At 39.5% G+C, this 27266-nt stretch overlaps 1 protein-coding gene across 7 annotated transcripts in view; it reads left to right on the top strand.

Moving 5' to 3' along the window:
• GAB1 (GRB2 associated binding protein 1) overlaps positions 1-27266 on the top strand; it is a 145141-nt gene that overhangs the window by 72320 nt on the left and 45555 nt on the right. For all 7 annotated transcript variants that reach the window (XM_073341224.2, XM_073341226.2, XM_073341220.2 and 4 more), the window contains exon 2: positions 19512-19806. In XM_073341224.2, the coding sequence (XP_073197325.1) occupies positions 19512-19806 (295 nt within the window). The remainder of the gene's footprint in view (positions 1-19511; positions 19807-27266) is intronic.

Here is a 27266-nt window from a genome sequence, read left to right on the forward strand (position 1 = left end):
ACGCGCTATCTCAGAGTTGCACAATGACAGGTTTCAGAGTAGCAGCCATGTTAGATTGTATCCACAAAAACAGTATTAACACGGCTGCTACTCTGAAACCCGTCATTGTGCAAGGCAGTGAATTTAGCCGTATGGAATGGAAATCCATCAACTTCATGAAAAAACTCGTACAGATACAGACAGACATCATCTTCCTTTCCAAATGCAAACAGATGGACATCATACCAAATGGACTAAAGAGTACTCCTGTTCTTTTTGTGGATACAGACTAACACGGCTGCTACTCTGAAATCTCTCTAGGTTACAACTCATTAATTCATTAAAGATTTTGTCTTTTGTCTGAGGAACAGACTTTTTTTTGTGACATCACACATCATATGCTGTCTGAAAAATCTCTAGTCTGTAATTGCTATAGGCACAAATGTTTTTTTTATCCCTTTTCCAGGGCATGTAAACTCCGGTTCCTGGTGCTGTGCTAAACTAGTACAATTAACTGGCCAAACTCTGAACTCTTAACCTCTTGTTGCCTAAAGTGAGAGAGAAGGTTTTGTAAATTGCATCATCTTTGGTGTATAGAGAAATATTTGGGTGGAGTGGAGAGCTCTTAACATTATGAGCACCTAGAGAGTGAAGTAAGAGAATGGTAGAAGTGGGTGAACTGTCACCACCACTGGAGAAGGCCAAATTGGATATGAGATATTAATAGGACAGAAAAAATAGGTCATTTTGGATGATTGATGTAACTTTCGGTCTCTACTCTTAAATCTATGAAGATGAAAGATAATTCCATATATAAAGATATGTCTTGCTGAAAGGTTGTTTGTACTTTGAACACAGATTTTGTTTGCATTTAAAGAAAAGGTAATCCTGCACTTTTTGGTTTTCTCTTTGCAATAATTTAAAAATGCATTAATTACATTATTTTGCTTATCTACCTTTAATTTGTGAAGTGTTGAGAATTTACTTTGCTATATATGAGTGAAGTATTTGATTTTTTGAAACTTTGCAAACTGCATTTTTGTGATACAACTAAGAAGCGAATTTACTTACTTTTAATGTTCATAAAATGCTTTTACTGGATAATTGTTTTTCTGCAAGAATATTTTTCTTGCAACTACTTTGTGTTCAAATAGGAGAGAAAAAACCTAAATGTTTGTCTTTAACTGTTTGTTTTTCTTTTTTTAATTTTGTTTGTAATATGTTTATTGAACTCTCTGGACTGGTTCCAAAAATGTTAGGTTAGATGTATAAACATGTTCTAACAATGGTATCATAACACCAGTGTGTTTTTGTTTGGGTTGGAAATTGCAATATAAATATTCTGAGTTAAAGAAAAAGCAGCCATTTGTGTCTCCTTATCCCTTTTGCCAGTTCATTAGAATGTATTTGATTAAATAGTGGAAATGACTTTGCAATTCAGGGGACTTGGATTAATTTAGAAATATCATATGATGTGACACATACCAGCTTTTAAAATATTTTTCAGCTATTGCATCCCTTACATGCAGTGTCACAGACTATCATCAGATTGATGTTGCAGAAGTGCTTAACTATGATTTTTGTAGTATATGAAGTATAGTCACGTTATTGCCTTTAGTTCCTGCACTAGAACAAATGTATAATATAGTAAACTATTACACTGCGTGTTATGGTAGCATTTGATCACAGTAAAAAGAAAAGGAGTACTTGTGGCACCTTAGAGACTAACCAATTTATTTGAGCATGAGCTTTCGTGAGCTACAGCTCACTTCATCGGATGCATACCGTGGAAACTGCAGCAGACTTTATATATACACAGAGAATATGAAACAATACCTCCTCCCACCCCACTGTCCTGCTGATAATAGCTTATCTAAAGTGATCATCAGGTTGGGCCATTTCCAGCACAAATCCAGGTTTTCTCACCCCCTCACCCCCCTCCCAAAAACCACACACACAAACGCACTATCCTGCTGGTAATAGCTCATCCAAAGTGACCATTCTCCCTTGAGGAATTCCACCATGATTTCAACAATTTCCATCCCACCACCAACCTCAGCCTGGTCCAGTCCACACAAGAGATCCACTTCCTGGACACTACAGTGCTAATAAACAATGGTCACATAAACACCACCCTATACCGGAAACCTACTGACCGCTATTCCTACCTGCATGCCTCCAGCTTTCACCCTGACCACACCACACGATCCATCGTCTACAGCCAAGCTCTGCGATACAACCGCATTTGCTCCAACCCCTCAGACAGAGACAAACACCTACAAGATCTCTGTCAAGCTTTCTTACAACTACAATACCCACCTGCAGAAGTAAAGAAACAGATTGATAGAGCCAGAAGAGTTCCCAGAAGTTACCTACTACAGGACAGGCCTAACAAAGAAAATAACAGAACGCCACTAGCCATCACCTTCAGCCCCCAACTAAAACCCCTCCAACGCATTATTAAGGATCTACAACCTATCCTAAAGGATGACCCAACACTCTCACAAATCTTGGGAGACAGGCCAATCCTTGCCTACAGACAGCCCCCCAACCTGAAGCAAATACTCACCAACAACCACATACCACACAACAGAACCACTAACCCAGGAACTTATCCTTGCAACAAAGCCCGTTGCCAACTGTGCCCACATATCTATTCAGGGGACACCATCACAGGGCCTAATAACATCAGCCACACTATCAGAGGCTCGTTCACCTGCACATCCACCAATGTGATATATGCCATCATGTGCCAGCAATGCCCCTCTGCCATTTACATTGGTCAAACTGGACAGTCTCTACGTAAAAGAATAAATGGACACAAATCAGATGTCAAGAATTACAACATTCGTAAACCAGTCGGAGAACACTTCAATCTCTCTGGTCACGCAATCACAGACATGAAGGTCGCTATCTTAAAACAAAAAAACTTCAAATCCAGACTCCAGCGAGAAACTGCTGAATTGGAATTCATTTGCAAATTGGATACTATTAATTTAGGCTTAAATAGAGACTGGGAGTGGCTAAGTCATTATGCAAGGTAGCCTATTTCCTCTTGTTTTTTCCTACCCCCCCCCCCCCCCCCCGATGTTCTGGTTTAACTTGGATTTAAACTTGGAGAGTGGTCAGTTTGGATGAGCTATTACCAGCAGGAGAGTGAGTTTGTGTGTGTATGGGGGTGGAGGGGATGTGAGAGAACCTGGATTTGTGCTGGAAATGGCCCACCTTGATTATCATGCACATTGTGTAGAGAGTTGTCACTTTGGATGGGCTATCACCAGCAGGAGAGTGAATTTGTGTGGGGGGGGTGGAGGGTGAGAAAACCTGGATTTGTGCTGGAAATGGCCCAACCTGATGATCACTTTAGATAAGCTATTACCAGCAGGACAGTGGGGTGGGAAGAGGTATTGTTTCATATTCTCTGTGTATATATAAAGTCTGCTGCAGTTTCCACGGTATGCATCCGATGAAGTGAGCTGTAGCTCACGAAAGCTCATGCTCAAATAAATTGGTTAGTCTCTAAGGTGCCACAAGTACTCCTTTTCTTTTTGCGAATACAGACTAACACGGCTGTTACTCTGAAACCTTTGATCACAGTGTAGGCTGTTGATTTATGATGTATTGTCTCTTCTGCTTGATACGTTTTGTAAATGTGCTAAGAGCTGGGAGTGAGCACTTTTTGCTATTACTATTGTACTTATTTTAATTTTTTAAATGACCCAAACAAACAGAGCTGTGAGGGTTGTAAGACATTTTATTTGGTCTGTCTGAAATCACCAACACCATTTTCCTTCAAGATGACCTGTTTTAGACTTCATCTGAAACGAGGGTGAGTAGTCCCACTGTCTTCAATGCTTACAGGATCAAGGTATTAATGTTTTGTTAATATGCTATGGGTTTTTGTATTTAATTTTTATAACTTAGGAAAAATATTGGTAACTTATGCACTTTTTGCAACTAGATGAGGTGATGATAAATGTTGGTTTTCTTGAATTGACTTTTACTTTTATTCTTCGAAACCTTTTTGGCTTAAATCTTTGCTACTTTGGTCTAGTTTTATGCTGGTAGAATTCCATTTTAGTCAAATTGGAATTTTAAGGCTCAAGTCCTCTAATACTGCCCAGCAGAGGTGTCTGACCAGGCAGTAACAGTGAGTTTTCCCCACACTTTCATGCTGATATACCTCTAGGAGCGAGAGGTTCTTTGGGCTGCTCTTCCCTACTGGGGAGATCCACACTGCTGCAATTGATGCAGCAGGTGTCAATTTAGCAGGTCTAGTGAAGGCCTGCTAAATCGACGGCCGAACGCTCTCCAGTTGACTCCGGTACTCCACTCTCCGAGAAGAGTAAGGGAAATTGACCGGAGAGTGCCTCTTGTCGGTACCTTACTGTCTTCACTGCCCTGCAAGTCGACCTAAGCTACATAGCTAGAGTAGCGTAACTTAGGTGGACTTACCCCGGTAGTGAAGACAAGCCCTTTGTCTCTGTGCCCATTCAGTCCTTTGCTTCCCTGCCAAGACTATCAAGAAGAGCAAAGATTAGACTGCAACCACACAACAATGCAACATTGGGTCTTTTTTATTATTGTTGTTCTATGTTTGCTATGTTGGCGATGGCAGAGATGCTACCTTTTACACAACAGTGATTTCTAGTGTTAGGGAGGGTGACAGGATTGTTTTCTGTCTTACCATTCCTTCAGTAATGATCCTCGTAATGAGTAAACTGCTCAGTCTCTGCAGTGTTCCTAAAGCAGCAGTGGTTGGTAACATTGTCAAAATTGGAATGTGTTAGGTTGTGTGGGACAAAATGTAAATAGTTTTTTCTCGAGACCAATGTATTTAAAATTCTTCTCAGTTTGTGCACCAGTGCTGATGTGTACACAGCAGTGAAATGAGGACCGATACATACATGGATTTGAAAGTGGCAGGCCTCAAATTTTATTAAACTTTCCCATCCATGACCCACATTCTCCTGTGCTAGGCATTTAATTGATTCCAGTGCAGAGTTTATAGGGCTCCTACCGTATAATCCGTAATTTGGGGTAGGCTCTCCTCAGCCTATCCCCAGGATTCAGGTCAATACTTTGCCTAAGACTCTAGGCATTTCTTGTGGTACAGTGATAGGTTGGAAGGGCATTTACCTGAACCAGTCATTTATCTAGAAGAAATGTCTGGCACTGAAAGTGATGTTTCTGTTATGAATTTAATATTGAAATAATCTATAATAATTTAAATTACTAGTTTTGTTTGCCATAATCCATGATATCCCAGATGTTGGCGTTAGTGAAGTATCAAGATGCATAAAGTATTCCTCTGGTGGTGTCAAAGGAAATCTTGGCAAAGTGCTAGGGTCGGAGGGGCGGGGGCAGGATACTTTTAACTAATAGGACCCTCTGAAGAGTGATTTTGTTAAGAATTTTAGTGATGTAAATGACATGGTACTCCAATAACATGGTTAGTATCCTTCAACAAGGAAGGGCTAAAAAAGCAAACTCCTATTTTGTGACGTACATGTGTGAAGATATGCACCTCATTTTGTGTTACTTGGCGCACACAATAAAGCCATTATATTTGTTAATAAAACAGTTTTAAAGTAAGTTTTAGTTTTTCTGGGGAAGTAATTTACTGTAGAGAATATGACATGAAACATGACTTTTGTTTGTTTGGGTTATGTATGCAAGGCAAGAGCATCGTCTGTTCTGGATCTCTTTTAAAACATACAGGTTTCAGAGTAGCAGCCATGTTAGTCTGTATTCGCAAAAAGAAAAGGAGGACTTTTGGCACCTTAGAGACTAACAAATTTATTTGAGCATAAGCTTTCGTGAGCTACAGCTCACTTCATCGGATGCATTCATTGGAAGTGAGCTGTAGCTTACGAAAGCTTATGCTCAAATAAATTTGTTAGTCTCTAAGGTGCCACAAGTCCTCCTTTTCTTTTTAAAACATACAGGTCAGGTAAAGTGGTTCTGGGAAGATACACATTTACTTTTTGCCTTCTCATTTTTCAGAGTTCTTGAAAAAACTCTGACTTTCATTATTTCAGCATAATGACTTTGCAGACCCAGTAAATTGGCCGTTAATATTGGACTATTGTGTGAGTGCTAACTACTTAAAAATAGTTGTGGAGCCAACCTTGTTTCCTTTTCAGGGTTTATCAGTTGGAAGCATCTTCTTATATCCCATGTGTAAGCAAAGAACCCTCTGGATTGATGATTTGATCTGTATAATGGAATATCTAGGCAGGATATCCTTTTTCTGTTATTCCTTGGTGTTATGGCATCAGGTTCTGTTTCAAAGTGGGGCCAGGGGAAGGGAGATTGAAAGTAGCAGACAGTGTGGTTTTAGGTTATGCGGTTGAAGAAGATCTCAAAATCATTCTCCTACTCCATGATCAATTAATAATTATACTTCAAAAGACAGCTAAAATTTGACATAAAAAGGCACGTTAGTGGTAGACGAAGGACCAGTGGTTTCTACTGGTGTTCCCAGGCACAACGGAAGAGTTTTCTCTATTTAAAAGTTACTATAGATTCTGTATTGAAGTAAATCATGTTAGTATCTTGTTTGTGCAGTTATTTTTAGCATTTGCAGACTTTCCTGAACTACTATGTTAGCAAGTTAGATCCAGTCTCAGCTTGTAAAACCTGATGCCAAAGCTTTTTTGAATTTTCTGATTCTGGTGTGGTTAAGTATTTAATAAAGTACTACTAAAAACATGGGAAGTCTAATGTAAATAATATGGGTGTCGTTATATACGATAAAATGTGTGTGTGTTTATATAGTAGTTAACACTTCAAAAGTTATGTATGAGTATTACTTTGTTTTGACATGCTTATAACCTTCTCAAATTCACATTTTGGGCTGAGATTTCTGCTTGTTCTCATCCCCAAAGTGACTTGTTTTTAAGAAGGAGCACGGTTAAATAAAAATTACGGGCAGAATCCTTTGGTCTGGCCAAGTTATGCTAAGTGCAGGACAAGGGTGTTGGGGATTTGAATATGGTTTTTTCCCCTTCTTTCTGTTCCTCTGATTCTGAAATTATTACAAGCTATTATATGATATAAATTGTTATGCCCTCACCTGGGATATCATGTTCTGCTGTGTTCACCCTATCTTTATGCCTCAGGGTTTAAGCCAATCTCTAACTTCAAGAAATTAGGAAGAGACCTAATTGGGGAAGGGGAGAGTACCATACATCAGTCCATACATCTTCCTCTGAATCATCAGGGGCTGGATATTGTGCAAGACAGGGTACTGAACTAGATGGACCTCCAGCCTGATCCATTATGGCAGTTCGTATGGGTGATGAAGACAATTATATAGGTTTGGAAAGGCTTTAAGAGAGATTGTGAAAAGATCAGGATTGTTTATTTTACAGAGGAGATGACTAAGAGAGGACTTAATAAAGGTGCACGAAATAATGATTGGTATAGAAAAGGTAAACTGGGTGTTCAAACGTACCCTGTCTCACAAGGAAAGAGCTTGAATGGCTGGAACTTGAAGCTAGGCAAATTTTTTTTTTTAACAGCGAGCATAATTACCCATTGGAACAGCTTACCAAGGCTCATGATACCAAGGGTCATGGTCCCACAGTATTCTTGTCAGCAAGTTAAGGAAGTATGGGCTGGATGAATGCACTACAAGGTGGGTAGAAAGCTGGCTAGATTGTCGGGCTCAACGGGTAGTGATCAATGGCTCCATATCTAGTTGGCAGCCGGTATCAAGTGGAGTACCCCAAGGGTCGGTCCTGGGGCCGGTTTTGTTCAATATCTTCATAAATGATCTGGAGGATGGTGTGGATTGCACTCTCAGCAAATTTGCGGATGATACTAAACTGGGAGGAGTGGTAGATACGCTGGAGGGGAGGGATAGGATACAGAAAGACCTAGACAAATTGGAGGATTGGGCCAAAAGAAATCTGATGAGGTTCAATAAGGATAAGTGCAGGGTCCTGCACTTAGGACGGAAGAACCCAATGCACAGCTACAGACTAGGGACTGAATGGCTAGGCAGCAGTTCTGCGGAAAAGGACCTAGGGGTGACAGTGGACGAGAAGCTGGATATGAGTCAGCCGTGTGCCCTTGTTGCCAAGAAGGCCAATGGCATTTTGGGATGGATAAGTAGGGGCATAGCGAGCAGATCGAGGGACGTGATCATTCCCCTCTATTCGACATTGGTGAGGCCTCATCTGGAGTACTGTGTCCAGTTTTGGGCCCCACACTTCAAGAAGGATGTGGATAAATTGGAGAGAGTCCAGCGAAGGGCAACAAAAATGATTAGGGGACTGGAACACATGAGTTATGAGGAGAGGCTGAGGGAGCTGGGATTGTTTAGCCTGCAGAAGAGAAGAATGAGGGGGAATTTGATAGCTGCTTTCAACTACCTGAAAGGGGGTTCCAAAGAGGATGGCTCTAGACTGTTCTCAATGGTAGCAGATGACAGAACGAGGAGTAATGGTCTCAAGTTGCAGTGAGGGAGGTTTAGATTGGGTATTAGGAAAAACTTTTTCACTAGGAGGGTGGTGAAACACTGGAATGCGTTACCTAGGGAGGTGGTAGAATCTCCTTCCTTAGAGGTTTTTAAGGTCAGGCTTGACAAAGCCCTGGCTGGGATGATTTAACTGGGAATTGGTCCTGCTTTGAACAGGGGGTTGGACTAGATGACCTTCTGGGGTCCCTTCCAACCCTGATATTCTATGATTCTATGATTCTATGGTGGATTCTCCATCACTGACAAGTTTTAAATCAAAGTTGGATGCTTTTCTACAAGATATGCTTTAGGAATTATTTTGGCGAAATTCAATGGCCTCTGTTATGCAGGAGGTCAGACTACATGATCACAACCATTCCTTTCTGGCCTTGAAATCAATGAACCTAAAAAGGGAAACATTCAGTGAAAATGAAAGGCCACAAATTTCAATCTAATCAAAGGGAATACTTTTCGAAAACTTAGTTGATCTTTTGAACTCATAGCCGCTAAATACTGAGGTCAAGAATTTAGTATACTAAAAAAAAAACCCGAGCAGGATTAGACATTTCTGTGGCTAATGAGGATATTTACAGATAAATTAAATAGATTTTGAAATGTATAAGGGGATATAGACCCTCAGGCATCAGGGCACAAGGCAATCCCTAACTTCCTGGGATTAGGAAGAAACCTCTCCTATGGGCAGATTGTTCCATAATTGTCCACTACAAGGTTTCGTATACCTTTCTCTGAAGCATCTTGCATGGGTCACGATCAGATACAGCATATCAAACAGGGTGGATCACTGATCTGATCTGGCATGATCATATGTTCCATATACCTAACTCACAAATGAGTGGATTTTCCTGGTTTCTAGCTTCCATAGAATACTAGTCTTCAGGTTAATTTGGAAAGACAGAGAAATTACCCTATTATCAGCAATGATACAAATTGAAAAGTAACTTTGCACATGTGTAGTAGGAAACTTCCACTCCCTTTACTGTTAGACTAGCTCCAGATCTGTGGAGTTAGAGATGATATACCCAAATTATTCCTGTGCAGAAATCCCTATCCGCAGAAGAGCTGTGGCATCAAGACTCCTATGAAAAAATATGTACTCTATAGTTAGCATGTGTTACGGGATTCAGAATAGCCTGGAGTTAAGAATCTTACATAGATCTCATGCTTTTTTGCAAATTGTTTAGAAACCAAGCGAGACCAAGTGAGGTTTTTTTAAATATTTTAAACCCACCCCTTATATATTAAATCATTCTAAATCTTACAATTGCTGTTATTTTCAGTCCATTGTGTCTACTTCCTGTTGGTCAAAGGTTATTAGGATAGGGTGGTGTATGTATAGTGAGATGGAAAGCTGACAGCAAAAAGAAAGCTCTGCTTATTTTGGGGTAGACACAACTACAGAAATGGCTAGGACATTGCTTGGATTTACTGAAAACACAAAGAGGTAAACTGCTCCCAAAACTGACATAAGATGTGCTTTTATTTATTCATATGGAAAATTAATGAGGTTTTAAAAATACATTCTCCAAGGAAAGATTTATATTTTTCTTAGGTTAATTTTTCTTGTCTAGAAAGGATGTCATTTTTGTTTGGTATACAAGTTAAAGATTTTTGTAAGAGCTATTTCTTAGACATGAAAGTAAATATTCAGCACATTTGGTAATTTTATACTATAAGATGGTTTAGAACACCGTTTATACTTTTCTAAGAGTTAATCCCGCAAACGGCAAATACAGTCTTGTTCTGATATGTTAAGTCAAAAGAATGTATATTTTAGTATAGTGCTGTTCTAAAATGCATTATTTGTCTTGATATGGCTGGTCATTGTCTGAGAAACTTATCTATGTTGCTGTTTCAGACAATAGTATGGCACTTGCATTATCCTTATAGTAAAAATAAAGTTGTACTGAATAATCCGAAACAAACATTTTATACTTGAGGGATTGAGTTGTCTGCTCTCAAGATCTTCAGTGATATGATCATGAGCTCCTATATAGGTTACTGTTACAACGGTTTTGCTTTTAGACTAAATATCAGTTACTAGAGTGGTTGCTGGGTGAAGGGAAGAAAAGGGTAACAATAAAATGGTCCTATGTAGTTATTTGATTCTGCAAAACACTTGATCCTGGTGGCTTGTTTGACTATTCTTAGAGAGTCTAGTTGACCACAGAAATGTTTTGTTGGTTGAATTGATAAGTTAGTATGGGTACTGTTTTATCAACCAACTATTGTCAAATAAGCTGCGATTACATGGAAGCTTTTTAAAAAATTTTAAAGTATACCAATGTATACATTAATTATTAAATATTGGGTACTCTTGATTCTCTAAACTGCTCTCATTCATTTTGTAGCTTTTGTTTCAGTAGGTGTTCTAATCTAAAAGAAATAGTCTGTTATGCCTTGGAAAAGGACTTTTTTAAAGGCACCATCAAGTTGATATTAAGCAGTTTCAAAAACATTTGTAAAAACCGTTTTAGGGACTGAAGTCCCTCTACTGATGTTTTTGGTCTTACAAGCACGTTTTTATATAATTTTAAAGATCTTGCTTCTCGTTGTTGTTGTGTGAAAGCCTCATACAGACAGGGGAAATTGATGAACTATCCAGGCCAGTAGCGAAACTGAACATACACAAGATGCTGTAAATGTACAAGTAAATGAACTGGAAACATAGCAAGATTTTTCCCTCAAATCTTCCAGTTACAAACCATGCCTAAGATTACTGTAATGCTAGTAAGTAAAAAGTAAGATGTGTGATGAAATCTGTGGCAAAACTTAAATGGGGCCAGGATTTCCTCCATGAGTTTTACGTTAACTGTGCATTGAAGTGAGTTGTAGCTCACGAAAGCTTATGCTCAAATAAATTGGTTAGTCTCTAAGGTGCCACAAATACTCCTTTTCTGTTTGCGAATACAGACTAACACAGCTGCTACTCTGACACTTGTGCCCCTATAACACCCAAACTTTGAATTCTTTTAATTAAACCATTTTTATGTGATCAGGCATTGTTCTCTCCCCCAATCGTTGCATGTTCAAGAATTTGATCTTGGTATTCTTAGTAAGTCATGATGTTGCTGGTTCTTTGTGCCGCAGTAGTGCTTAAAGGTCACAATCAGCATCAAAACACCCCTGTCCTATGCAGAGTACAGTCACATACCAATGGACAAGTCTTAGCCACAACAACTTCCTGTGTTAATTTGGGGCCCAGCACAACGAGTATATTAAAAGGAGGAAATAGAAGGATGAATGTAACTAAAATAAGATGACACAGTTAGGCAGCTCTTCCACAACTGCAGGATTTATGAAGGTATGAAATATTTATTTAAATAAATCAGCCATTTCCAGTTTTTGCACAACCAGACTGTAATTGGTTGACTGATTGCATAGAGGCATTACAGCAGAGTTGGATCTCAAAGAGGAATTGGAAGGAAGGAAATTTCATAGCATTAAATGTTGATTCAAGGTGGACTTTCCAAGCATAGAAGTAAATGCAGAGCCAGTTGTGGGAGAAGATGGCAAATGGGCAGACAAAGCTGGCATCACTGGTGGAGCAATAGTTATAGGAGGTGGCATAAGAGACAAGAGAGTCAAGTAAATTAGTTGGGAGGGCAGAGATGAGAAGGCCCTAAAATTAGTGACAAGAAACTTAAACTTGTGTTGAAAAGGGAAGTCAGTTGAGGAATTCAAGGAGGGGAGTGATGTGGTCAGAGTGGTGGTAAGGACAAGACTGTATTAGCAACTGCATTTTTAATAGGTGTGATAGGAAGTGTGTGTGGGGGGGAGACAAGACAGGAGGAGATGAGCACTTGGAACTAGTGTGGTGTGGTGTGGTGTGGAGCGACTGTATTTTGAAAACGTTGTGGAGGAAGGAGCAGCAAAATTTGAAAACCACCTGGATGGGCAGGGCAAGGAAAAGGCACCCATCCCCCGGATTATGAACATGAGTGATAGGGACAATGGTGCTGTCTTCAGCAATAATGGAGAGGTCAAGGGAGGGCAGACCAAAAGCTCATTTATGACCACATTACATTTCTTACTGACAAGACCTCCAGGAAGAGATAATGTTGGATAGGCAGGTCAAGATGTGGAATTGAAACAGATGGAGACAAGTCAGGAGTGGTAAGGTAAACTTGCTAGTGATTAGCAAAATCATGGTAGTTTGAAGGTTGTAAGTGGACAAGAATGCCCAGAAATATTATATAGACCAAGAAGAGAAAGGGTGGCCTTGTGGTTAGAGCATTGGCCTGGGATTCAGGAGATTTGGGTTAGATGCCTTGTTCTGCTACAAGCTTTTGGCATGACTTTGGATAAATCTTTTAGTCTCTCCGAGTCAATGCTCTATTTGTATGAGGATGATAATATTTCCCTATCACACAGGAGTGTGTGAGGAGAAATGCATTAGTGTTTAGGAGGTGCTGAGATTCGGGGTCTGGGTATACAGGTAAGTACATAGTTAGAGGAGGGCCAGAGTCCTCTGCAACCCCACGATTTTTGAGAAGGAGAGTGTGACTGATGGTGTAATGTGGATCAGATGACCCAGTTATAGACCTGTTTGCTAGAGTTGGTTGGGTCTGGGGATGCCTGCTGTGGATCCAGCAGCCTGGAAGCACAGGGTCTTCTCAGGGCTTTCGGGCTTCCAGCCTTGGAAACCAACTGGCCTGAGAGTCTGGAAGCCCTGGGGTACCAGGCCAGTTGCCTAGAGCCACAGATGTTAGGAATCCTGGAAGCTCTTGAGTGAAATTGACATGATTCTTCTTAGTTTCAGTCAGCAGCTGTGGAATTCTGAGGATCATATTTTGTTTCAGAAACACTATATGCCAGTGTTTCCAAAATGATTTTTTGTGTGTGTGTGAAATTTCTGGTTTGTGGGAAAAATTTGGTTTCTTTCCAAATCAGAACTAAACTAAACTTCAAAATATCAGAATTGCCCAGGAACTGGAAATCTTGAGTTTTGGCCAGCTTGCCTATTAGCACAGTTAGACTCCTAACATAGATGGGACTTAAGGAATGCAGTGCAAAATTAAAGTGAATGTAAAAATGATAAACTTGTAATTTTAGACTTGTTAAAAGGAGAGAGATCCTTACATAGTGATAAGTTTCTTTTAATTTTTGTCTTTTTTTTTTGATGTTTTAATGAATTGTTCAGTATTGATTGATTTATTTTAGTTCAAATGATTAAATATACATTCTGACATTTTGCTTGCAGTAAATATGCATGGAAGTATTGTTCTGCTTTATTGTCAGTGTTTTCTTTTGTTTATTTAACAAAGCTAAAATTAGAACTAGCAGCACAAGACTAGAAAATGGTGACAATAGTTTGAAAACAGGAAATTTAGCCTTGTGTGTATTCGGAACAGATGATCAGGATGATAGCCAGTAGAGTGGAAACTTCCACTGAGACTGTTTTTTCCTTATTTTGCTCAGTTAGAAAAGATGGTGCTTCCTGGAAAACAAGTCTTAAGTACTTTAAAGAAAGTAGTAATGCATCCAATATTTTCCTCACTTCACATTTATTTTACTTGTTTTTCATAAATTTGTTTACTCTCTCTCAGCAGTATTACTAAAAATTACAATTTTGAGATAATTTAAGGTCTTGACACTCCACCTTTCACAATTACTGTTAAGGTGTTTATACCTGGATAGTTGTGGAGGTTTTATCCTCTGTTGCCATGGTTTATTTAAAAATTACATTTAAAAAAAATAGGGACCGTGGAGATGCATCAGGAAAATGAAGCTGCATGTCCAAACTTCGAACTTGTGTTGCATCGCTTGGGGTGTGGAAAATCACCCCCCCCAACCCCCCCCAGGAAACAGTTATACTGACCTAACTACTGGTGTAGAGAGCGCTGTGTTGATTGTTGATGGGAGAAGCCCTCCTGTCAACCTAGCTATTGCCCCTCGGGGAAGTGTAGTACCTACTTCAATGGAAGAAGCCCACCCATCAGCGTAGGCAGTGTCTTCACTGAAGCGCTACAGCAGGGCAGCTGTGCCACTACAGCCTCGTACGTGTAGACAAGACCGAAGTGATGCGTTCTTTCACTTTTCCTGATGCTGTGGCCTGGCTGAATTGTTTGCTTTTAAACCGGCAGTACTCAGTTTACATAAAATGTGCAACAGATAAAATAAAAATAGTGCTTTCTTCTCTTCCTCCATTGGGTTAAAAACAAAACTCAGCTTCAGTATTTTTTGGTTACAACTCTTTGTGTGTGCCCAGGTCTTTAGCAGCTACATGGCAACATGTCACATCTTAGACTCCTTTTAAAAACCTACTTTATCTCCATAATTTTGTTTTGTAATAACTATATTTAAAAGTTTAGAAAGACAGCTGAATTACATCACCCTGTTATTTGAGGTACTTCCTATGATTTTAATACATTTTAAAAAAATCTATACTTGATAGATACTTAATCTGCAGGCAGTGTGTTGGAACCAGACATGCAATGTAAATAAACATATTTTGCATTAAAAATAAATTAGATAATCCTAGGGAAGGAATATTCATCCCCCCCCCCAAAATATCGAACATCTGTCTCATACCAGTATTGGTTAGGATTTGGGAAAGTGAGTTTTAAAACAAATCACACTGTAGAGTTGCTTATTTTTCTCATCTGTTTTCCAATAGAAGTTCAGCTGCATCTGAATCACCTTTATCAATGCAAGCAAAGTCACATTGTTTAGAACGTGTTGTTGATTAAATAATTGAAGAGACAAAGCTTGTTTCTTTCTGTAACATCATTGTGGCATAACCCAATTTTATGTTTGTAGTGGTTTTGTAGGATACAATGCATGTTACAGATTGTACAGCTGTAAAATACCATAAACATTCCTCCAACAAAAATACCCAAAGGGAAAAAAATAATAAAGAAGGATACATTTACGTAAATAGTTATTTTCTCTCTCACCTCCCCACAGCCCCTTTCAGAGACTTAGTTTGGGAAAGCAGTTATTGAAGAAGCTCTCCTCATTAGTTATAGTCAGTATTCTTGTTGGCTCAGTGAGGCAGTATACAGCTTTCACTAGGGCGACAAAGACTGAAACGTTAAAAATAGAACAAGCTTTAAGAATCCTAGATATTTTCAGATAACAAAGAGTGATTTATGTGGGCTCATTCTGCACTTTGACAAAACATAGAGACGCTTCTGTACTATGATTAGCAAGGGTTCTGATGTCAGTTCTCTTGTCCAGCTTCAGGCTTTATTCTACTGCTAAATTGTGCTTTGTACTGTAACCCAGAGAACCTTTGTATCTGCCTTATTAATGTGTAGTTTATGGAATTGCTTTTGTTTTTGAGTTTAATCTGTGCCAGTTTCAGTGAGTGACTCATTATGTGACTGAAATAAACATTCACATATTCACTATGCAAAAATTCATCAAAAAATAGTAGCAGGTGGTAGGCTAAACTCAGTGTTTTAAGTACTTAATAGTTGGTATTTTGTAGCATTAAGAGCTGAAAACAAGTTCTTTTTAGATGATTAATTTATGAAATTGGAGTAAAAGTCATATTTAACTCTTTAATGTTGAATAGGGCTTTTATTAGTGATAATATGAACAAGTTTCACCCCTTAACACAGAATTAGACAGAAACTCCCAAACTAGGCAAAGTTCATTTGTACCAAGCTAATTTGTGTTGCATAAATCTGTAGGCAAGTATGTTGGGGTTTTTAGAGATTGCTTTTTAAAAACCTTATCTGAAGAAATGAAGACATAGTGGATAATTCCAGTTTCTGAAATAGCTGCAGTTTGCAGTATGTTTTTCAGAACTAATTCTCAATTAATTATCAACCTGGGGGGCTTTCTGTGTGGCAAATATCTAAGGCTCCTGCTACGCTAGTATCTAAGCTGTTGGTTTTTTTGGCTTGATAGAGATGCAGAAAACAGCACAAAATTTGTCAGATTTTCAGAACAGTATAGCACAATGCAGATCAATTCTGGAATTTTAGACATTTTAATATGTGGCCTCTGCTTAAGGTGTTTCATTTGTTTTTTTCTGTCAGTTTTAATTCTTGTATTTTGTTTATCCCACACACCAGCTAACATAGTGAGAAACTATGTTTCTAACGTAGTGAGAAAGGTGACTTGAGAACTGACTTGAATTGTATAATTCTGCATTTTAAGGCTGAATATGTATATATGATAATGAACACAAAAGGTATGATTATTTGTATAGAATAGCAAGCATAAAAGTCTTTTTTTCAAACTCAGATGATTTTTAGTACATGGTGGCTACTGAATATGCCACAAGTTCCAGTTTAAATGTCTGGCATTTTTCCCCTCCCCTATTTTCTGTATTATCTTTCCATAGTAGCTTCAGCTTGATACCAAAAAAGGGCATCCACACTTGACAATGAGCTGTTTGTGAGCACCCACTGAAAAGCTGACTATGCTAAAAGCCAGAGCCGGTTAAGATGGTAACACAGTTTTGATTCCCAGACCCCAGTATGTTTCCCCTCCACTTTGTCTGAGGTAATAAGCTACATTTACACTTCTCAGAACCCAGCGTGAGTTGTTTTCTGCTCCACAGCTGGTTCCTTAAGTCCAGTCTGAGAAAGTTTTGATCCCAGAGGTTGACAGATGCATGTGGATATGTAAAGGACACTACAAGTCTCAACGCTTCCATTCGACCTCTTGTTTGTATGGTAGTCTGTCTTCCTGTCACTGTGTACTCTGTAGAAAATATTAATGGATTTTTTTATGTGATGGATTTATATACTTGTTAAAACAACCTAAATACAAACTTTAAAACAAATCATTTTGGCAAGGGGTAAGAGAGTTTTCGGTATGGAGGAGAGTTTGCTAGAGCCACCCCATTCACTTTCTTTGAGCTCACACTTTGACTAGTAAGTAGGAAAAACAGTGGTGGAGATAAAGAGTTTATTCCTTTCTTGGCTGTGGGCCTGTTCCTGCAACCTTAACTCAGTGTAAAGGCAATGGGTCTTCTTTTGGGAGTAAGAACTATCTGTTTAGGTTCTTATGCCATGTCTGTTGAACCTTAAGTAAAGCAGGACTAGATCACATTTGTGGCGACTTCCTCTTCCTTAGATATAGTGACCCAAATCCCTAGTTACAGCTAAGGAGCTGAATGGGGGTTAGGAGGAGAGTGCAAAGGTAACTTAGGCATTCTGCAATCCTGAACCAACTGTGTGCAAAGTGTGGTTCCTGGGCATGAATTAGCATGTTCTGAGGGTTGCTCTAAATCTGTGGTTCCCAGACTTTTTACTAAGGTGACCCACCAACTGCCTTTTGTCTTTTTGGGGAGACTCCATTGCATAATAATAATTTTGTGTGTGTAAAATATAAACTACTGTTCACTATTCTTTAACTTTTTAAAAATTCAAACACGAAAGAAAAAAGAAAAACATAAACTTGCATGCTTTTTGCACTGCTAACACCTCTCCTCTCCCAGTCCTGTCCCCTCTTGTGGATAGAGAGCTCTGACAGGGCTTCTGCTAACCCCCTGTAATTTGAGGAGGTCTCTGCTTTAAGTGGGAGTGGAAGACAGGCTACAGCAAAGGAAAACACAAAACAGCCCTCCAGTGACCAGTCTCTGTCCTGTGAGAGAACTGGCCTCTCAAAAATCCTTATGTCTGGGGAGCCTAATTGAAACAGACACCAAACAGTACAGATCCCCCTCCCAGCAAGGGGGCCTCACAGTCCGATTCTTCACCTGCATCAAGATGAGGAGAGCATCCCTGGCCCAGCTCCCAAACCTGTTGCTCAACTCCGCCTAGTCCTTATGCTCTCACTCTCCCAGTCCTGCTCACTTCTGCAGCCCGAGCTGGCTGGGGAGACCTCAGTGGTGGGGGTGTTCAAGATTGGGTCTGCCCTGCACTGACCGTGCTGCGGCAGCTTCTGTCCTGCAAGGCTGGGCCTGGCTCCCTGCTCTGGGCATTGTGACCTGGTGGATGGGGTTGCAGGACTACTTAAGTTTGGCCCAGCCTACTCCCTATCATGATGGAGGAGTGGCCAGGCAAACCTGGGCAGTGCTGTGACCCCATGTGCAAGGTTGCAATGTCACTTGGTTGGCTGCACTCTCAAATGGGTGGCCTGGGGCAAACAACCCCTTTCCCCCACTCCCCCTGTGGCCCTGATAGGAGGAGTGCTTCTGGGGCTCGTGGAGAGTGACATGGGGGATAATCAACCCACCTAGACTCTTCCTGCAACCCACTGGTGGATCAGGACCCACCATTTGGGAAACACTGTTCTAAAGTACGCTGGATGTCAGTGGCCCCAAGGCACTGATAAAGTAGTTAAGGATCAGTGGGGCATAGAGTATCTAGGCCATGCCCCCTTCCCTGGGCACGTCTCCTAAGTTTGCAGCAGTGGGGTTGGTGTAGGAGTCGCAATGCCTGGACTCAGAAAATACATATATTCATGAACATAATTAAATGGTTTTTTTTTAAGTTTAAAGGAGAAAACCAGTAACTTACAGTGCTGCCTTATAGTTTTGTAACTAAGTGAAACTATTTCATGTAAAGCGTTGCCAGCTAATAAAGTAGCTCTCTTTCTACAAGAGTAGCTGTCTTAAAATACTACCACTTGATTAACCTACTTTATTAAGAAGAGTCAGAGAAACATGCATGTATAAATGAGTATTATATGTGCTATGAAAACAAGTGACTATTGATGATAAAACAGCATGAAATGAAGAGGACACTTTTAAGTACCTATAAATATGTGTTGTTTCTTTTCCTTCCTGTGGCTGTATTCACTTTCTTTGGAAGTTTTTTTTTCTTTTCCTTAATTGGATTCATCCTTTCCCATTTGGCAAGTATCATCTTACTTTTGAAACTTATTCTCTTGAGCAAAATCTTAAATATAAAAGGAAATCCCTTTTTAAAAAGTTCACTGCCACCAGTTTGTAACCTGATTCTCCTCCGTTTAGTTTTTTTGTATGCAATCTTTTGGAAACAATTTGAAATATTTATTGCATTGTACTCAACCTTTTTTTACAATGCAGTTCCAGTAGTGGAAGTCACTGATAAATAGGCATAATTGTCTTTAAAATAATATCACTCATATTAACGTTTCCCTTTTCCCCCCTGCTTCTTAGGCATGGAAGAGGAGGTGGTTTGTGCTTCGCAGTGGCCGTCTAACAGGAGATCCGGATGTATTGGAGTACTACAAAAATGACCATGCCAAAAAACCTATTCGTATTATTGACTTAAACTTGTGTCAACAAGTGGATGCCGGATTGACATTTAACAAAAAAGAGTTCGAAAATAGTTATATTTTTGATATCAACACTATCGACAGAGTTTTCTACTTGGTGGCAGATAGCGAGGAGGAGATGAATAAGTGGGTTCGCTGTATTTGCGACATCTGTGGGTTCAACCCTACAGAAGAAGGTACATTTAGCATTTTTTTTCTTTTTCCTGAGAAACACTGTTATGTCACCTTACAAAGGAGTATTTAAAGATCAATGGCTATCTTTATAGCAAAAAGAGAAAATGCATTATATGCAGATATATGCCTCAGATATGTAGCTCTTTTACTATTTAAATGAAATAAATGGGACAATGAGATCTGTAGGGTTTGTTTGTTTATTTTTAATACCTAGTGCAGTGGTCCCCAGGGGGCATGGAGGAACGTTCTAGGGGGCATGCGGCGGGGCCCGGGCCAGCCCCCAGGGGAGGCAGGGAGGGAGCACCTGCCCAGCCCCACTCTGACCACAGCTCTGCTCCGCCTGCAGCCCAGCTCTGCCCTTGTTGCCTCTAGAAAAACTGAAAACACTTCATTTTGAGTTTGAGGGGTTTTTTTCAGTGGTTTAAAAAATAACATGTTTCAGAAATGCTTAAATGGACTGCTCCAACATTTCCCTTTTTTTTTTCTTTATACCAAAACAATTAGCCGAAATCCACCCATATTGTTTCAGTTGAGCCAAATAAGCATTTTTCAGAAAAAAAAAAAAAAAGAAAGAAAAGAAAGAAATTTCTCCCAGCTCTGCATGTGCTAGCCTATGTGGATGTGTATATAGAGAGGTTTATGGGAACTATATGGAATCATTTATTCCAGACACTAATATGGAATTAGGTAGAGCACTACATCTTCAGCTTTTTGGTAGGAGGGTTTTTTGTGTGTGTGCATGTTATGTGTTTGCTGGGGAAGGGAGAAGTAGACTAGATCCTCATTTGGATTCTAAGGCTTGATAGTCCTGGATCAGTTTTCTACAAACATAAGTCCTTCAAATTTCATACCATGGCTTTTCTAGTTGGGAATAAGGTACTGTTGCATGTTTTATGGATGTAACCTTGGCCTGCATTGCCAAAATTTAAATAGCTTGGAAAATCAGGAACTGTGTATCTGCATGAATTTTCAGCATCTGATTTTTACAAGATATGTGTCTCTGCACCCACATGTTAAAGAGTAGCTTCAAATCATATGCACTAGTTACATTTTTATCCCAGCTAATGTATAGATTATTTAGGGATGTTAAATAGAGGATAAATCACATCTATGTACTGGCAAACCTTCCTCTTCCTTCAGAAAATAAAAAGTATACCAATTTTATTACTTCCTTATAGGAACAGATATAAGTATGATTTATATCCTTCCCCAGAGGGACAGTGGCAACCTTCCCTCTGGCCTAAGGAAAACTGAAGACAGTTGCCTTCAGAGTCTGACAGTGCCACTCTTCAGATTGGCTGGAGGACTTGAAACTATGGGATTTGCTCCATTACCAGCCCTTGCTAGATTAAGGATTGAGTGAAAGCTTTGCTTTTGTCTGCTCCTCTTCAAATCAACTCCCTTGACATGAAGGGGAGCTGGGTCAGGCCAGTGGTATGTTGTGCTGCTAATAGGCTGCTTCATCATGAGAATGTGATTGTTGTTTTGTTTTGTGTATTTTGAAGATTAATTTGGGGGTGGGGGAAATACTGCTCTGGTGGTGGGAGGGGAAGGATTATCCCAGTGGATCACTATGTTGCTCCTTCTATGCTATCTGGTAGCTTTACTGGAATATCTGTGGTGCTGGCAGGCTGTTATTTTCTTTCTTTTTTTCCCTTTGACTTGCACAGGAGTGTTGCTATGTGGTGTTCCAGCGTAGGCCTTCCAAGCAGAAATGATTTATGCACGTCGTCACCGTTCATTTTGGAAAATTACAATAACTTCATTTTGTTGTTTGGACAATGAGCAGATTGATTCATGTTCCTGAATCATCAGTGTCACAAGCTGTTGAATCTGTGCAGATTTCTGAGACCAGAGTTAAGGAAGCAGTACACTACAGCACTGTATATTGTAGGACAGTTTCTTTTACAGGGATTTAGTTTTCAAGACAGAGTTTACATATACTTTCAGTTAGAAGATCTTAAATTATTTTGGATTCCTGGTGAGTCCGGAGTTACCAAAAATAGATATTCAAATTACCTAACAACCTTAAGTTATTATTCTTTGTAATTAACAGAAACAAATTGGTGGGTGTTTAACGTTAATTTCTACCCCATCTTCAGATGAAAGCAATAAAGTGCTAATTTCCAGGATCTTTATGTAATATCTATCTAAAATGAAAATGGGGAGTGGTAATGCGTAAGGGTTTATTTTAGTTACTTTTCTATAAAACTTCATACTATATCTCTCAACACACACGTATGTGTTCAGCAGAAAACTACAGTACTACATGTATTTTAACTATTTTGAAGTAAAAAATAATAAAAATGAAAATGCAGATTGCCTTTATAGTCATTAAAGTTAAACTTGTATATGAATCAGAGCTTTAGAGAAAAAGAGTTGTCATACTACATACAAACAGTATGTTCATCAGCCTATTCAAATAAATAAATGTAGCAAGAATAAAGGAAAAGAAGTGGAAGAGAAAGAAAACAGGAGAAAAAGAACAGAAGAAGGGTATAGTGTATATCCTCCCCTCACCTGCCCTCCCATAGATCTTGGTTATTTTCTTCATAGCATTTCAATTATATTTTCCAGAAATGCTGATCATGTTTCTTCAAAGGAATCAAAGTTCTACTTCACACAAAAAAGGAACTTTTTTCAAGATTCACTAAATCATTCTGTACGAAATAACAATTTTACTTTCTTCTGTTGCCTTTCAGTTTTGTACAATTTGTTTTTGATTTAAATTTTCTGCAAGTTATAGGATTTACTTCATCATGTTAAGGTTCACAGATGTATTATGATTAGGTACTTCAGGTTGCTTGAAGCTAGGTGGATATAATCAGTCACCAGCCACAAGAGAATGCCCTGAATTTCCTTCCAGTTGTATCTACTTCCACAGTGGCAGGCAGCCTCAGATGATGATGTTGTTGTTGTTGTTGTTATCATCTATTTTTGTAGTTGGGTAATACCTAAGAGTCCCAGTCATGGATCAGAACCCCATTCTGCTAGGTTCTATACAAACAGAGTAAAACCAGTCCCTTTCTCACAGAGCTTACAATAAGAGAAAATACAACAAGGAAACAGTGAGATAGTACTAGTCAGCATGGTGGGCATGGTCTCGGCACTCCTGCAGCCTAACTGTTACCAAGATTTTTGTAGGCATCACAGCAAAGGGAAGGATCTGAAGAGGAGAATGAGGTAGCTTTGCAGATGTTTATGGGGAGTTCCTCCCACACAAGGGGTAGCTTGGGTGAAACAACAAAAGTGTTTGTTTGAAAATTTAACCACTGGAGGCTGGCATCTTTGGCTGATCAGAGGCAGGAGTCGACATCTTAATAGCATATGAACAATGATAGGTGAGGATAGGCCATGAAGGACCTTGAAAGTGAAGACAAGCAGTTTATATTTGATGCATTAGAGAATGGGGGAGCCAGTGGAGGGAAGTAAAGAGAGGAATATCATGGTAAAAGTGATAAGCTAGGAGAATAATCTTGGCAAAGAATGGATGTGAGCGGGACAAGATGGGATATCTCAAGGCCAGAGAGGAGCATGTAGCAGTAATTGAGATGTGAAATATTGTGAGCAAGGAGGAGAGTTTTGGCTGCATGGATGGAAAAGAATGGCCATGTCTTAGTGATGTTATGCAGAAAGAATTGGCAAGATTTAAACATAGCCTTGATGTGAGGATCTAGAAAGAAGGCAGAGTTGATGATGACACCCAGGTTATAGATGTGTGACCAAAACAATGCTGGTGTTGTCCAGTGATAGAGAAAGGAGGGAGGACTTGGAGGGAAAGGAGTAAGAGCTCTGTTTTATCCATCTTGATTGTAAGCTGATTGCTGGATGTCCACAAGGAGATGTTAGAGAAACCAGCTGTGATTATAATTTGAACAGAAGAACACAGGTCTGTAGTAGAGAGGTAAATCTGTGAGTCATCAGCATAGAGATGGCAGTAGAATTTGTGTTGGCAGACAAGATTACCCGGAGACAAGGTGTAGAGGGAGAAAAGAAAGAGACTGTGTGATGGAGTTCGGTGGAACCCCACCCCCACAAAAAGCTGGGGGGGGTGGATAAGGAGGATCCTCTGACACACTGAAGGAGTAATTAGAGAGGTAGAAGGAGAACCAGGAGAGGACAGAGTCATGGAGATCATGGGGGAGGTCAAAATATCAAGAAGAACATGGTTGATGGTTATGAAGGCAACTGACAGATCAAAGAGGATGAGGATAGTTCTGAACTTTGGCTAAGAATAGACTGTTACAGACTTTTTGGTGAAAGCATCTCCAATGGAGTGCAAGCGGCAGAAGCCAGGTTGGAGAGGATCTAAGGTAGAACTGGAGGAGAGGAACTCCAGACAATGACTGTGGACAGTGTTTAATGAATTTAGAGATGAAGGGTGTAGGGCGATAGGATAGTATTTAGAGAGACATGTTGGGTGGGGAGGAGGGGTTGTTAAAATGAGAAACTAAAGCATGTTTGTATTGTGAAGGGAAATAACTGGAGGAGAGTGAGAGTTGAGGAGAAAGATAAGTGAGTGGGAAAGGGTTTGAGGAGGCAGTCAAAGATAGTAAAAGAAGATGGCTAGGATTGCAGACATGGGATTCAATTAAAGTGGAAAAGTAAAGTTGCTTAGTTAGGAACATGGCAGAATTTAAGGAGGAGAGAACAAATTTGTAGTGGGGGAAGTCAGCTTGGTCACAGCCGTTCTGTCAGAGATATTCAGCAGCAAAGGAGCAGGAACAGAGGAAGTAGATATTAGGCTGATCCAGGGCTGGCAAGGCAGACCTGGCAATAGCAGAGAGAGGGGCTAAGGAGTCCAGGATAGATGAAAGTGAAGCATGGAGACAATTGACAACCATATCATGGAAGAGAGGAGAGAGTTGAGAGCAAATGAGAAGTCATTGACATTGATGGAGTGGGAATCTCAGAAAGGCTAGGTATAGGGCAAGAGGAAGAGAGCAGATGAGTGATGCTGAAAGAGACAAGGCGATGGCCAGATGGAGAGATTGGAGAGAGGAGAGTGCAACGTTTCTCATAACCTAATTACAGGTATTTTGGAGGAGGCTGCAGTGGCTAAAAATGGGTCCCTGAAAAGCACGACTTAAAACTTTTCAGACTAGATTCTATCATAGAACCACAGGATTAGAAGGGACCTCAAGGGTCATCTCGTCTAACCTCCTGCCAAGATGCAGTATATCGTTGACTGGCTAACCTTTATTGCCAGATACCCATCCTAGTGAGCAAATATAAATTTGACATATGGAAGAATGTCTATAACTTAGCTGATTTCTTTTCCTCAGGAGAAATTATTTAACATCTTTACTGATTGACTTCATTTTCCAATGTTCTCCATTAGATTTCTTTTCATGTGGACTAAACTCACCTTAAATAAAAGGACTTTTTTAAATGGGAGAAAAGTTGATCTAGAAACTGTTGGGCATGAAGTCATGGGATCCTTTGAGACATTAGACACAGCAGTAAGAGTGTCTGTCTCAGATACCCGAAACACAGTTAATATCTGGATTCCAGTGGGAGATGCAGCAGTACATAAAATAGACAGTTGTTAAATTCTTTTGAAAAAGAGGACTAAATGTAACTTGAGACTGAAAAAACAAAATAAGCTTTTGAAATATTCAGTTGCTCAAAGTTAGTCATTAAAAAGTCAAGAATGTAAAGATTGGATTTTCTTTCATGATCCTACACTAGAGCTGGTTGAAAGGCAGAGTTTCTACTATGTGGGAAATTGTGAAAAGCTGAAAAATGTTGTTCTGTTTCAGAACCAAGTATAAATTTAGCAATTTCCCATAGTGGGAAAAACTGGAAAAATATTGTTTGCAAATAATCCAAATGTTTCATTTCAAATATTTCTAAACAGAATTGACCCAAACTCTACAACTCCCAGCTCAGCTGTGGCTCCCAAGTTTTCTAGGCTGCCTGTTCCACAGCAAGGAGCCTAGAAGCCCTGGCAGCTCCAGCTTGAACCTGGTTCTTCAAGTTTTCAAGCTCCCAGCTCCATGGCAGGGAGCCTGGAAGTCTGGGAAAGTGCACATGGTGAGACTGACCTAGAGGTGTGGCCCCTGGAAGTGCAGGCTCCTGAGTAGCCTGCCAGGGGAGCTGGCAAGAAAGCAGGTAGGTTTCTCGTGGAACCCTGCTTGTATTTTGTTGGAAGTTCGTTGCAACTGCTTCATTGGAAAATTTCTGACCAACTCTATATTACGCTCTTTACAGAAGAGTGCGTAAATGTAGGCTGTATTTCATGGGTGCTATATTTACTGTCTTGACTCATATATTGATAGTTTATGTAAGGGAGCTGAAAACCTCCAAGGGTGAGTGGGTGACTCAGTTTATATTTATAAGGTTTTTTGATTGAGACATTTATTAAAGATGATGTCCTTGATTTCAAAACAGACTGAAAACTAATGCAAGAGGAGAGGGAGAAATTGGTGTTGGGGCTGGATAGAGGAGTTAAAGCATCCTGTGTGTCATGATGTGATTTATATTATATTAAAATAATACTGCAGAAATGATGTCCCTTATTATAAAATATTAGTTGGTTGAAAGATAAGTGATTTAGTGACATGTCTGTGCACTTTGAGATTATTCGACATACATTTTCCCTGTTGCATACCACATTCTAGGGTGGGTGGAGAGGGGTGTGTGTGTGCATATACATGTAGGTACACCACCACAAATTCTTGAGTTTTCTGTAGAAGTGTGTACTCTATCTACGTAGGCTCTCAAATGGCTCCATCTCCATAGTATATGTAGGATTTGTTCAAGGTTATTACTTTAATAGATAAATTGTCTTTAAATCATTTTAATTAAAACATTTACATAGTAGTAACTGGATTGAATGACTCATCTCTAAGAATTTTAGAGCCAGGCAATGGCTTATCTGTTGCTGATTCATGCTTATAATGGGAAAATCCCATTTTTACTTTCCAGTACTTCTACCTACATCCTATGAAGAATGCTTTCTCATACTCTAAATCAGCACGATTGACATTTTATTAAATCAATATTTTTATAAAGGCTCCCATAACCTTTTATATTCTGCTCACATTATGCAAACACTTTACGTAAGTATTACATACTTTAAAAAGTGGTGGAAAGTTCTACTGTACTCATTTGCAAAGTACACTATAACAAATAATTTAGTTCATATGTAAAAAAGGCATTCAAACCTTCTAGATTATTCTTAGCGTGCACACATCAGCAACATTATAAATAACCTAAAGGGTGAGGGAAAGCCTTTCATTATTCTTGGTTGCAAAATGTCCTTTTAACCATTGTTTAATTTTCATAACTATTTTGTGTGTAACTTTGCTCTTATACCAGCTTTATATTGACCAGACTGACAAACACTCAACTGGGTGACACATCTGTCCACTGTTACCAACCAGCGAAAAAATAAAAATAATCTCCCCACTTGTCCAGTTTAAAAAGCTGCTTGTTCCAGCTCTACTGAATACAGGAA

This window comes from Lepidochelys kempii, chromosome 4 (genome assembly GCF_965140285.1).
Source record: "Lepidochelys kempii isolate rLepKem1 chromosome 4, rLepKem1.hap1, whole genome shotgun sequence".
In the NCBI taxonomy this organism is placed as follows: Eukaryota; Metazoa; Chordata; order Testudines; family Cheloniidae; genus Lepidochelys; species Lepidochelys kempii.